General features: G+C 38.9%; 1 protein-coding gene across 2 annotated transcripts in view; it reads right to left on the reverse strand.

Annotated features, from left to right (window-relative positions):
- PRKG1 (protein kinase cGMP-dependent 1) overlaps positions 1 to 15097 on the reverse strand; it is an 860670-nt gene that overhangs the window by 100981 nt on the left and 744592 nt on the right. For both annotated transcript variants that reach the window (XM_077821744.1, XM_077821743.1), the window contains exon 9: positions 12381 to 12455. In XM_077821744.1, coding sequence (XP_077677870.1) covers positions 12381 to 12455 — 75 coding nt within the window. The remainder of the gene's footprint in view (positions 1 to 12380; positions 12456 to 15097) is intronic.

The following is a 15097-nucleotide window of genomic DNA, read 5'->3' on the forward strand; positions in this document are numbered from 1 at the left end:
GACAATCAGACCCTGTGGGATAGGTGGAAGCATGGACTGTTTAGAAGCAAGCCTGGAATAGAAGTGGGGTTCCCAATGAAGGTTTGTCAGATGACCCTGTTTTGAGTTGTGCTTATTTTGTGTTCCAGATTTCCTTTGGACCTTAACATCCCTGAAGGGGCAGGAGTGAAATGTACCTTGGCTGGAGGGCTAAAGCACTATCTTGGACCTCACAGAGACAGTGTCCTACTGACAGAGTGAGTTCTACCTTGATGAGCCACAAGGGGTCGTAGCAAAGGCAACCTGGTTACATCCTGTAAAAGAATGTGAGAATTTTCTTTATGTACTAAATTGCAAAATGGCTATTGAGATGTATTATCAGAGCAACGAAACCTCAGGGTAAAGTGGGCCTCTACCAACCCCACTTTCAAGCAAAAGCTCTGATTGTGTCCTTAAAACTTTAGGAAATATATGTGTAGCTGGAAATATTTTAAAACTTTTGTTTATTTCTTAAATATTGAAATGGCAAATACCTTTGTGAAATGCGTACTTGCAAATATGTTAGTTCCTAATATAATTTCCTAACAACATTGCTATGTAAATGATAAAATGCTTTATGTATTCACCTGGAATCTAATGACCTTACTAATCTGATTACTAATACAAGAAGGCATGTAAGTATAGAACATGTATACTAATACAGAATTAAATGATCACTGACAGTGTTCAAGTGACTACCTCACCCAGCTCAGGAAAACAAGAATTATCATCTCTCCAAAAGTTGTTATAGCGAATCAACAACGTCTTTACCAACAATTTAAACTAAAGACTCAAAGAAATATTTAATTTTAAATGAGTATTGGTGAATTTAAACCCTTTATATGAAGAACAGGAGTGTTTGGACTTGTTAAAAATAATTTCAATACCTGTTAAACACTAATGAAACTGAAGAAATGTGTCAGAAAATTGACTGAATAAAAAGAGTTAAAACTCTAATTTTAAAGATTTATCTGAGAATCTCCCACCACAAGATATATTATGTCTTCTTCCCTCCTATTCATTGTCTGGCTATACCGAAAAAGGACAGGAGACATTTGACATGGGTTTCATTAGGAGGCAACTTTATTATTAGATGTCTGTGTCTACACGGCAGATAAAAGTGTACAGTGCAGGTAATCCCATGTTTATTCTGTAATTGCCTAGAGGTGAGGGGGCTTTTACAAGTTCCCCCTCTTTTTCCATCCAAGTCCCTTCAGCAAATTTATTGCTGGGACCTTATCACACTTGGCTCACACCAGCTCCCCCTCTTTTTCCATCCAGGTTCCCCCCGGCAAATCCACTGCTGGGGTATCACCATCCACCCCCCTTGTAGGAGGGTTAAGGTGGGCTGTAAAAATGGGGGGTTGGCTGCCTGCCGTACCAATCATAGGAATCCCCAACAGCCCCCTGTTCGTTCCTTTCATGAACACCTCTTTTAAAGTCCTTTTCCAAGCCATTTATCCAGTCATTGTATAGCTTTCCTATGGAGTACCTGCACTGGACATCTGCCCTACACTTAAATAATGAGTTGCGACATATAGCCTACCGCCCTTCAGGCCATGCATGAATAGAGCCCTTCTTGAACCTACTCTAGGGAAGGCAAAAAACCCCAACTGCATCCAAGCCAATATGGTGGTAAGGGAAAAATTCCTTCCCAGCCTTCTCCCCCACCCCCCGGCAAAAAAGGGTAGCTAGCGTAATGCTCACAGCAGGTGTTGACCAAACCTGGTATTTTACCACATAAAGGGGAGGCAGGGTGAGTCCTGCTTCAGACTGCTCCATGTAAAAGGGAGCTTCAGGCACAGGGCTTCCCCTTTTAAACCCTGCATTCCTAGGGGATGAGTCAGCACCCATGCTGTCCGCTTTTGCAACAGTTTTCATCTCCCTGCCACCGCTAGCCATAAAGCACTTGTGACAAGATGGCTGATGTTAGTCTGGTGGCTCCTGTGCTTTTCTTGGCGGGGAGCTAAGATGACATTCTTTGCCCTTGCTCTTGGGTGCCCAGGGCCCCGCTACAAGCCCGGGAAGGTGCTAGAGGAGGGAAGTGGGGGAGGGGTCTGGGTTTGCTCCTCGCTCTGAGTCCCAGCCGCTCTCAACCCCTGAGGGTTTCTTACCCTCGTCCCCCTTAGGTGGGGTTACCCTCGGTCCTTAGGTGCTGGGGGGGAATGGAGTCTTCCTGTCCTGCTGGGGCAGGGTCTCCCTTACTTCACTACTCAGGTCTTCCAAATCTTTCAACACATTTCCAAGTCCAGTCCTCTCTCCTTCCTCCTCCTCCCCTGTCTGCCTGAAACAGGGGGTTTTATTAGGTTCCTAATAGGGCCTTGATTGACTGCAGGTGCTCCAATTAACCTGCAGCCACCTTCCCTAGTCTACAGGGGACCTCGCCTTAATTAGCCTTGAGTTTATATATTTCCCCTCTAGCACTCTCCCACTGCTCCCTGGCCCTCCTGAATCACACACTGTTCCCTTCATTCGGCCAGCCGCCCAACTCCCCCTTCCCCCCCACTTAAAGGTGCAGGGCAGTCATTACGTCAGTAGCCCCATCAAAAAAGAAATGAGGTTGGTTTGTCATTTCTTCTTGACAAATCCATGTTGGCTACTACTTATTAGCCTATTATCACTTAATAATTTGTTCCAGTGTCTTTCCAGGTATGTAAGATATAACAACTGGTCTACAGTTCCCCAGGTCTGCTTTGTTCCCCATTTTAAAGGTACTATGTTTGCTTTTCCTCCAGTCCTCTGGGACCTCACCTGTTCTCCCTGAGTTCTGAAAAATAATTGCTAATGGTTCAAAGGTTGCTTCTGCTAGTTCCTTAAGTACTCTAGGATGAATTTCATCAGGACGTGCCGACTTGAATACATCTAACCTATCTTTAACCCGTTCTTTCCCTCTTTTGGTTTTCATTCTTTCTCCTTTGTTGTTAACATTAATTGCCTTAAGTATGTGGTCATGAATTGCCTTTTTAATGAAACTGAAGAAAAATCAACATTAAAATACCTCAGCTCACTTGTTATTGGCTCTCCTTCTCCACTAATAGTGGGCCTACACTTACCTTCATCTTTGTCTTTCTCCTAATTATTTATAGAACTTATCACCTTTTATATCCCTTGCAAGGTGTAATTCATTTTGTGCTTTAGCCTCTCTGATTTTGTCCCTACATGCTTGTGCTATTCTTTTATACTTATCCTTCACAAGTTTTCCATGTTTCCACTTTTTGTTAGGGTCCTTTTGATTTTCAGGTCATTAAAGAGCTCCTGATGGAGCCATACTGGATTCTTACTATTCTTCCTAACTTTTCTTTGCATCGGAATAGTTTGCTGTTGCGCCTTTATATGACGCACAATATAATTGGTGTAAGTCTTTTCAGGAATAACAATATGCAATGTCTTCTGATTTAAAAAGGAAACACTTTATTTTGCAACCCTCATTACATACAGTCAAGAATGACTATACTGCAATATATTGTGATGTGGTCTTAGAATCATAGAATCATAGAATATCAGGGTTGGAAGGGACCCCTGAAGGTCATCTAGTCCAACCCCCTGCTCGAAGCAGGACCAATTCCCAGTTAAATCATCCCAGCCAGGGCTTTGTCAAGCCTGACCTTAAAAACCTCTAAGGAAGGAGATTCTACCACCTCCCTAGGTAACGCATTCCAGTGTTTCACCACCCTCTTAGTGAAAAAGTTTTTCCTAATATCCAATCTAAACCTCCCCCACTGCAACTTGTCTTATCTTTTAAAATAATTTGACAATTCCATTCCTTGTTTCTCTGTCTCCACATATGTGCCTATTGATTACATCAATTTTAACAAGAAATCCTACTGATATACTAGGATAAAAACTACAATTAACAGTGGGCTGCAACATAAAAGCCACAAATAATTGAGATCCAGATCATCCTGTTACACTCTAAGCTCTCTAATTAAAAGAAAAAATCCCTCAATTTGTCAAATACTTTAAAATCTATCATTTACAACACTGTGTTCGATATGCATTTCACAGTGTTAATATATTTAAAACTGTTGTACAATTTTAGTTAATAAAATGTCTGTAGTGCACTTTTTTTTAACTGCTGAGGCCAAACAAGCTTTCTTCTCCACTACACTAACTGATTAGGAGAGTCACTTTCATTATTTGCATGACCTGAAAGAGGAAACTGGAAATCCTGCTTTGATAGCATTAGCACTCTTTTTGAATTTGTAGGCTACACTTGTGTGTGTGTATATCCTGGCACTGCCTTCAGCCAAGTTGAAAAAATGGTTTCCACATGCTCAAACTGTCTAAATATTTGCACTGCCATGAGCCAGAAAATAATTTTTATAATAGAGAAACCCCTGATCCCATGAGTAAGTCTATTATTTGAGAAAATATTTGAGGCTCAGCAAAAACATAAGACCCTAATTAAATTATTCTCTTTAATTGGCACATAGTTCCTATTTTTGAACTTGATTCTAAAATGTTGATTTTCAGCATGGCTAAAAATGTTCCCAGGCTTATGTTTCTAAGAAACATAAACAAAAACAAAGCCCTTTCTAATACATATACATACGGATAACGTTGATAATGTTCCGTTAACATACCGTAGTTGATAACATTCTGCTAATATTCACTACAAAATCCATGGACTGCTATCACTTTATATTAAAGGGCCATCTTTTCATATGGTTTGCAAAAATGCACTTGGAAATACAGTTTGCATATGCAGACCCTTCCCATTTGCACAAACAAACGAGGCACTTGAACTGACAATTGCCCATTTGGGGTTAGATTTTGCCCTACGTGACCTCATATGAATTGATGGTGAGCTGATGGGCCACACAGCAGCTGGAGTCCCCAGAAAGAATCCTGGCTCACTTAACTGGAATTATTCTTAGGGGCTACCAGTCACTCACTCTGGCAGGCCCATTGCACCCCACTACCTTCATCTGAGCAAGAAGGTGGAGGCAGATTCCAACCTTTACCCATGTGTATAGGGAGTCACCAGAATGTGCACCTTTGAATTCACAAATTCATTTGTGTACACAAATAGATACGCCAGATCATTTATGAAGGCCCTTTGAAAATTTGTCCCTAAATGTCCCCAAGTACAATGCATTAAAGCTTAAATTTTTAAAGACAGTTCCAAATTTTAAGTTTCCTGAGGATCCCCAGACTGTAAGCCTTAACCTTGAAATACAGCCATTAGTTTCTGTTAATGGCTTGCCATTATTTAGGTTTAGTTAAATAGTAATTGCCTTTTTTGGTTATGTGTTTCACTGAATGCAGCCATTGCTCTCCCTTCCCCTGTGACTCCAGCAAGTCACTATAATGCAAACCTAATAAAATACCTTCTTTTTATCCTTCAAACATACATTAACAAATGAGGGAGGTCGAATAAAAAACAAAAGGAAAGAAAAGATTGCAAAGGAAGGTAATAAATATAGATAATAAATAAATAATAAAAACAAAAAAGCAACACTGAAGAAAAAAGCAACACTTCTATTTTTTAAAAACAAGAAAAATGAGACGGATTTCAGGAGACAGTGAGTTCCATATTAGAAAACTCACACAACAAGAGTGACTTCAGACAATGGGTGTGTGGGGAGGTGGGGGAGAATCCTTAAAAAGCGGATGGCATCCAAAGACAAGATACCTGTCAGGACTAGGAATAAGTTTCAATTCAGCTAAGCACACACTTAACTTTAAGCACATGAATGGATTAAGTAATTACATGCTTTGCTGAAGTGGGGCCTCAAAAACCCATAGTGCTAACTTAATGACAACCTGCTACTCTATAGGCAGCCAATGAAAAGAATGCAGGACAGGCAAAGTAAACTCATGTTTGCTCAAGTCATAGAACTATATTTTAAATAGCAATGCCAGTATAAATATTATTATTAAAGCCTAAGGGAAAGAGAAAATATAGAACACCAGGGAGAGAATTTAATTCTGACTAGTAAAATGTAAATATATCAGCAAAAATAATAATAAAAAAACCTCACTGAAACAAGTCAATAAGCTGCATGAAAAATGAGATTTTGCTAGGAGTGATGAAAGAGAAGTGGTGAACTGACAGTTACTCCTTTGATCAGTTAAAGAAAAACATTGATAGGTTTGGATGCAGCTCATCTAAGCCCCCTTAGAAAAAAAAGGACAGTGACTGTAAATACAGGTCTTAAAGCACAGCTAAGATAACGATGAGGAAAGCTATTAGTCAGGGCCAGATTAAGACATAGGCCCCTGACTTGGGCCACAGCTCCTAGTATCAGGTAACGAGGGCAGAATCTTAGTTTTAATTTTAAAAAAGTAAGCCCTCAGGGTTATAAAAATCAAAAACTTTTTAAAATGGAATCTGAGCATAACCAAAACAACATCTGCTTGATTCTGCGGATGGTCTGGAACAATCGCTCTGAGAGATAGGTGAACTGCTGCATGTATCTCAACAGGGTGTTAATTTCATGACACACTGCCTGGGGATTCTATGTGGCAGGAGGAGAAGCTTGCAGGGGATTTAGCCCACTAAGCATGTATGCCCTGGTTACTGGGGAAAATACTGGGTGGCGTACACTTCTGCCAGCCTGCCTATATATGGGGAGAGGGGACTGCTCCTGTTGCTGCTTCTAGGTGACCCCGTGCTGCTGACCCATCGCTCTAGCTTGGGATGTGTCCCCCCTTGCCATTGCCACCCCAGGGAGGGACAAGGCCAAATTGCAGAGGGTCTCATATTGTGGTGTGCAAAGGGACCCAGATTGCCTTGATCTGGCCCTGGTAGTGGTTAAAGTGGTGTAGAATGTGAAGAACTTCAGGAATCTATGGAACATGGAAAAATCCCAGTAGAAGTGATGGGGAGAAAAGCATCAGACTCTCTCTAAGAGTATGTGAAATTCATAGAGTTCTAAGAACTCTGTCACCCCATGTGATTTCAATAACTGCATTAGAAGCCACCTGTTTCTTATTGGATTTGTTAGAGCTTCAGCAGTGGCTCCACCTGGAATTAATTTAAGAAAACAGGTGCTCTCTTTTTAGGAATTTTCTTTATATATAATGAATAATAATTCAACTTATTATGTAATGTTTGCTGAACGGGATCCTGCCACTGGTATGCATTGTGGTTCTTCTGCGATTACTGTTATTCTTGGGAACAAGAATCATGTTAAATTTATGCTTCTCTTTGTGACCCAGCAACCTCTTTGTGCCAACTGGCAGAGTGCACAGTGGGTTCATAGGATTTTACAGGACTCCTCGGGGTCAGATATATATGTAATAGTTCACCAAAGGGTGACATGTGAGATCTCTACTGAGAGCCAGTAGCTCATTGGTCATCATAATCATTCCTAAATGTAAGGATGGATAATATTTAAGAAGTTATTTGTCTATACTGAAAATTAGGTTCTTAAGGTCCTGGAGTCAAGAAAGGTCACCAGGAAGTGATGTCACTTGGACATGTTCCTTCCAGGCAGGAGGTAACAGACACCCACCTCCCTATTTCATCATATGTGTATTGTCTGCCACACAATGAAGATCTATTTGTATACCAAGCCAGGTGCCAGTCAAGAAATTGTGAAATCTACAAGAAACAGAAAATTTGCAAGAAGAAACAAAAACAAGAGGGGGGAGGGTATCCTGTTTATAAATGAAAACAAAGGATAGAACTTGTATATCTTGGAAGGCAAAGGAACACACTGGATCCTTCACCAGGGAAGCAAGCTGACAGCATACTTGTCTCATGAAAGGAGGATCACAGCCAAGTCTGGTTAAAAAGTACTGCAAGGAATTTGAATGAGCCAAACTCAACAAGACATAGAGTATGTTGGTAATTAAGTCTAGGCTCTAGAATGTGTGTTATAATTTTGTTTTCGAAGTAACCATTTGTTCCCAATATTTTCATTACTTGAATCTCCATGCTTTGCTAAATAAACTTATGAACTTTGAATTCACTATACACATATCTAAGTGCTGTGTGTTAAGTGGAACAGTGATTGGAGGTAGAACTGGTAAACTGTACTGTTTCTTTGGAAGTAGTGAATCTGAATACCGTGAGTGTCCAGTGAACCAGGAGCTGGACACTCCAAGGAGACACTCAGAGGGCTTGAGGATTGGAGTGTGCTTATGGTAAGTAAAATGTGTTACTGTGTTACCAGCCTATTTATAACACATCAGAAACAATATTTATACTTTTCACATTTTCTATTCCTCTTGGCTTAATAAATATGTGTTAATTACATGAGGACATAGTATGCATTGAAATAATAAAACACCATGGTTAAAATATTAAAAACTGTTGGCTTTCTGAGCTGCTAAAATCCATCATACTTTTATAGCAAGTAATGGCAGACATCAATATGATATAATGTTCAGTTGAACTGACGTTGAGGGTGGTCAACACCTCTTAGAATGAGGTCCTTACTATTTATAGTTTCCAATGATGCTTGCTAAATTTCTGATCTTTTTAGTGAACCTGATGTAAGGTTATGTAGTAATCCTTATTCATTCAAAGAACGGTTTATGATATACCATAAACAGTGGAAAATGTGATGCTTGCTACTACTAAGTGACAAAATACTATTATGCAATTTTCAGTTATTGCAAATCACAGCACTTTGCTAAAGCACAATTGTGTCTCATGCTTTCTATGCCAAACTCTTTCACTTCATAGTCTTAAATTTTGAAAAGATAAACCCTTAAAGAGCAATTAGCTGAAGTTAATTAAGAGCCGTTTGAAAAATAATCCAGGTTAAAGTTTCTGCCAAGTAGATTTTCTCCAAGAGGAATTTTATCTTGTCAGACATAGATATAACAACTGTTGAGTGATGAAGCAGGTTCCAAATTTTCTCCTTTTACTCACAGCTTTTCAGTCATTTCTACTGTTCTATTCATGCCTTTTCCAGGCAATTGCTTTCAAGAAGTCAAGCAAACCCAAATGTGGTATTTAACTAATAAAGGCCATATCTTTTGAAAGAACATTTCCTTTATAACCTTTGTAAAGGTAGACAGCACTGATGACTTCTGCTTTTTTAAAGTCAAAATGTCACTATGTGGGGGGCAATGGCATGATTGCTGACTCTGGCACCTTGGGATTGTATGCAAGGGCTAACCCTTGACTTGTAAAACTGCAGGTAAGGACCTAGAAGGTGCCATAACAGCTTGTCTGTTCTTCTTACTGTGAAACTGTCCACCTAATTAAGGTCTCTCTAACATTAGGAATCTTCTGCCTCATCTTTCTCGTTGTGTGAAATATTGAGCACTAGAAAACAAACAAGGAAAAGCACAAGATAAAAGTACAGCAGAATGTTAAGCTATCTACTGACATTCTAGCTTCTAAAAAAATGGATTGCTCCACAAGAGATCCAATTCTGCAGGCTTTCTCAAGCAAAATATCTACTAAAGTCAATGGGAGTTTTACTAGGATTTGGGCTAAATGAGCCAAGTGATCATAAGGCCTTAAAAGTGGTCAATGGACATTGAAAATACTTTCTTGCATGATATTTATGTTGACGTGCATATCAATGTAATTTAATCTGTTTAGGTTTTTAGACCACAACCACCCACCTACCTCACCTCGGTATCTGAGGAGCACATACTGCATATCAAAAACATGGCTTAAAATGACATAAACCTGAGAGGATTTTCTATGAAATGATGAAGAGAGTGCATTACTTTTTTTCATCTTATATTAGCTGCTAATGAATTAGAAAGTGAAGGTCTAACAAAGGCTGTGTATGCAATAATTGAGTTATATTACTCGGCAAATCCCCACACCTACTACCAAATTTTCTCCCCACATTATCCCCCTGGAAATCTAAATAGTAGCACTGACATGGCATATTTGTAACTCTCTCTCTCTGCAAAGCAATGTTTAGTTGACTGTGGTTAGTTTACTGGACTACAGTAACTTCATAAAATTGGTCTTTGTATAAGCTGCTACTGACCATTAAAATAAAATTAGGAGGTCTGCCTAGTTATCTGCTGCAAGATCATCACTTCAAGTCTGATTCAGCATTCCTTCTGTACCCCAAATTCCCACTGAAATCAATGAGAGTTTTATTTATTTAAGGAATCAAGGATGAAGTCCTATATATTTTGTTACGGGGCCATAATTCTGCACAATGAGGAGAAAAGTAACTTAGTAGAGAGGTGCAATAGGTTAAAAAAGGTGTTCGGAGTGATAAACAGAAAATGTCTCTTTATTCTGTTGGCACACTCCAGCATTACCAAAATTAATGCAAGACACTGAAAATGGGACACAGACTTATTATATGACAGAAGAATTTTGAGTTTAAATTCTTATAAAACTAATAATATTTAGTTCCTTTCCATTTCTCTCTACAATAAAACCGTACATTCTTCACACAGACTTCCTTAAGCCCACAAAGACTAATGTGAAACTACTATGTATATTTTAGTAGTAAGCTTTAATTTAGGCCAACAGAACTGAAAGACTATGATAGTCACACTTTTCAACTGTTTGATTCTGAGAAGAACCCTAATATCTAATCTTTTGCCTTCCTTAAAGTGGTAATGGTAAAGAGATCTGCAAAAGAGAAAACATCAGATTTTTATACAATAGCTTCAGTTTCTCTTTAAATTATTCTTGACTTAGAGCCACTTGTGTTTAAAGTCACTATTAACCTTTATCTGAGCAAATCTTGATTTTATTCATTTATTCTGAAGTGTTAAGAAGGATATTCCAGGCCTACCTGGAAAAGCTAAAGGTTTAGGGTGAAATTCACAAAGCTCATTAGGTGCCTAAATCCCCTACTGCAAGCCACAGAACTCCTGCTGAACCCTGTAATTCACAAAGCTCATTTGGTGCCTAAGTTTTTTCCTCTGGGCATATGCATTGCTGCCTAATTTTAGGCACCTGGACACCTATCTCCTGCTAAACCCCAAAACGATTCATGAGCCAGGGAAGACAGTCGTTCATTCACCTAACTTGCTCCAGGGGCTGGATCTCGTTAGCGCCCTTTGGGCACACCAGCTGAATTGGGCCCCATTCAAAGGCTGTCCAGAAGAGGAGTAGGAGATGATTGTGGTGCTGCCACCCACCTTATGACCTTTAGACTAGTGGTTAGAGTGCTCACCTGGGATGTGTGAAACTTGGTGGGTGTCCTAACAACTGGACTACAGAGTCATTCCCACTCTCTCCCCGCAATCACGCTTTCATGATTTAACCAGAGTGCTTCAACAGGAGAGACTGAGGGAGCCCCAGATCAGAACATCCCATAGTTCAGTAGTCAAAGCATTCTCCTGAGAGGTTGGACTTCCCTGTTCAAATCTTTTCTCCCCTTCTGCCAGGAAGGGGGGGAATTGAATATGGGTATCACACATCCCAAGTGAGTGTTCTAACCAGAGGGCCAAAAGTTATAAAGTTGGACATAACCACCACCTCCTCCTCTATGCTGACACCTAAATTATTCTTGCAAGAAACTATGTAGGCACCTAAGCCAGGAAAGAAATTCCTTTTCGTGGGTCTGTAGCAGAGCTAAGTGCCTCACTGTAGCCTGGACTTAGGAGCTTTTCTCTGAGAAAGGGCCACTCTTTAGCACATTGTCATCTTCCATTGGCTAGCATAGGCAGGGAGCCACCTAGCATGCTGGCTTTTGTGGATCACATTCAAAGATGCCTTTCTCTCCCCATTAGGGAGAGGTTCACTAGGCTTTGTGAATCAGACTTGTTCCTGTGAATTTCTAGGCACCCAAGGTGCTCAGCATTGCAACACCTAAGTCCCTTCATGGATTCCATCCCTAGAGTCTAAACATATAGAAGTCTTTCTGTTAAGCAGAAGATATTGACCAAGTGGGAATTGTTGCAGCTCTTGTTTCTGTTTGTTAGCACTTTTATTATTTAAAACATTTTGAAGTGATTAAACACTAGTATTAACTTCTAGAAGGAATACTTTAAGCCAGTATTTTGGATGAAAATATTATTCCATAGCAAAGTAACTGTATCATTCAAAAACTACTCGGCTTTCCCCTCTTCAACCTTCTTTTACAGAACATATTTTATTTGCTAAGGTTTGAAAAACTCAGGACTGTTTGAAAATAGCCCAAAATATGTCAATAATTTCTACTGAGGCAATGTCTTTGTCATCTTGAGGTTTTTTTATCAGTTTAGAATTGACATACATTAATTCCTACCTTAAAATATTTCATGACAACTATTTGCCAACCACTTTTAAAATTAAACTCTTTAGATTAACAAAGCATTATACTATATTTCTTTTATTTCCTATCAGACATTTCACTTCCTATGTTATAGCATCATGTAATAAAAAGTGTATGTTTTTAAAAATTTCTTGATTTGATTTCAATTAAAACACAGGGTATAGACAGTACATTGAGATTAATTCGTTAAAGCCAAAATCATTAGTTGCCACTTACTTTGCTTTTGCTTCTGCATCTTCATAGGCCTTATTGGAAACATCATCCAGACCTCCAATCAAATGTTTGAAAGAGCTGTAAGAATAAAGTGAAATTTCTAAGATATATGACTTTTCTAATATGGAATTAAAACAAGAAAAATATGTTTATTCAACAGCATGTCATCATCTTGACCTTGATCTATCAATAAGGACAGATATGATCAACAGAAGCTGGGAATGGACACAAAGAGAAAGAAGTAGAGAACTAATATGCTCACCTCACATTTCATTTTCAAAACACTTTCATAAATGTTTAATAAGAAATAATAACACATACATAAATTAAAAGTAAGGCCCAATCTTATTCCTCAAGCTAATTTAGGGACTGATCAAATTGAACTTGGTGGCAAAACTCCGACTGACTGCAATGGCCATATTTTGCTTATAATTTTTATAAAATGTTAGGCAAAAAAGTCGTAATAATGAGGGTCATTTATAACTGTGTATATAGTGCAATAACCATCAGCTTACCTTTAGACATGGCCTTTTACGTAATAATAATCATGGTTATGACTGAAATATCACATAAACATACACACAACACAACTCTTTAGTTTTGCCACTTTGTTGAAGTCAGAATTTTTGAAATTATATGACATACACTACCATTTACACACAACTTAGTAAAAGCAACAGGAAACACATTAACTAAAAACTGAAATGAAAGACTATCTTTGAGCTTCCATGAAAATTATGTCCTTTTAAGAATTTTACCATGGTTAAGGGCTATAATTTTAACTCTTAAGATGTGTTCGTGATTAAGCTAAGACCTCTTTTCACAAAGGAGCTGATTACTCAGTAGTGTTTCAAAAATATGTATAAATTTGTACCATGGTTTCAGGGTTGTCTTTGGCAAAGAAACCTGGCCATGTGCGTGGCTGCAAACTCTTATCTGGATAACAGTGAAATCAAAACATACATACGCAAAATATGTTCATTGACAAACATCTTATTAAATCTTTGGGCTCTGAATCTAGATTTCATGGGCGATTTGTACAGTATTTTCACTTCTATAAAGATTTGAATGTAAGGTAGTCAAAGGACAAAAAGCTAAAGCTACAGCAGACAAAACTTATCCATAATATAACCCTGTTGCATACACATAGGCAACTCCTGACCCATCAGCATTACTGCTAGTGAAGCCTGCCAATCAGCCAGATGTCTCTGCAAGAATACCTTTCACAGCTTGGCATCTGTGTCTTGTGAGTGCCAACTATATGCCATTTGGGGTTATGAGTACTGGCCAAATCCGTGAAAGATGACAAGGTGAAAGAAGAGATGATTTTATGTATATTATTGTTTGCTTGCACCACCTACAAATATGTGAGCAAGAAGGAGGTGCTGTTGTAATGCCCCTGGTATTTTGTAATGCCCCATATATTTTGTAATGCCCCTGGTATTTTGCCAACTGCCAGAGGAGTAAAATGATAGCTTAGATATGCTTGAATGTAGTTATGAAAATTATTTTTTGCAATGTTCATGAATAAGTGTTTCCACAGTGAAACAGCATGTAATAGAATAATAAGAAAATTTAGAAGTACTACAAAAATTAGTCTATTATTATTAATATTCTATTTAAATATTCAAACAATGCATGCTTAGGATACAGCTGGATCCTAAGGTCCATAGGAATAATCTCTTTTTCTTCCATTCCAACCTTCCACCACCGCATCAAGCTGACTTTCCCCAGGATTTCAGCAGTGTACCAGGATACTTATAGCATTTTACATCTTCTTCTTCTATCCAACTGTCTCCATGAACAAATCTTACCCCAGCCTTAGGTCTCCTGAAAGCTGTGAGAGGAATGGGCTTGAAAGGACCTTGTGGAATATCATTACTTATTAATAAAACAAACCTCAAAAGAATGTTTAATCCTAAACCACAGCCTGTATAAGATCAGTGGTGCTAGGATAGAATGAAATCTGTTTTACTTTCCATCAAGCTTCAGCTGTGTGTCAAACAACTCATCATATAGAGAGATGACACAGCCACCCTTGCTGAAATCCCCAAATTCACAGCCATTTCATCAGAAGTTAAAACAAGGGCTTTAGAGTAAGGAGATATCTGTAACAACAACAACAACAACAAAAAAACAACACAGCACCACCTCCCCATTCCTCTAAGCATTTCCATGCAGAAAGTAGCACATTTGGGCTCAGTTGTTGCATTGCTAAAAGAGCTGGGGAGAGGACAGCATCATCATCATGTGCTCCTGAATGCACTGTGTCTTAGTTGGGAAGTGTGAATGAGGCACTTAGTGGGGCTGGCAGGCTGCAGGCTGGCAGGAAGGGAAGGTCATAAGCTCACCCCTTTGTAGGATATGTAGCACCAGCCGCTCATTCCCAAAACAGGGGCACAAGGGTAGCAGGATGCTTTCTGTACGCTCTCCTTCCTCACAGACAATGGTGTTTACTTTTTTTTTTTTTGCAACAATATTCTGTAATCCCACTGCTGATGATATTTGTGTTTTAATATGAACTTTCAATCCAGGACACAGCAGGAGAAACAGAAGAGACATATAAACGTGTTTATGATATCAAAGTTTCAACAAAAATGGTTGAGATCATGCAAATGACTTTATAGCAGAATCTACTAAAGAAAAAGATGGTCAGTGGAGGAGACACCTCCTGTTTAAATACAAATATGTCATGACACTGTATCTACGTGTGTTAGGAA

The sequence above is a fragment of the Eretmochelys imbricata genome, chromosome 7 (genome assembly GCF_965152235.1).
Source record: "Eretmochelys imbricata isolate rEreImb1 chromosome 7, rEreImb1.hap1, whole genome shotgun sequence".
Classification (NCBI taxonomy): Eukaryota; Metazoa; Chordata; order Testudines; family Cheloniidae; genus Eretmochelys; species Eretmochelys imbricata.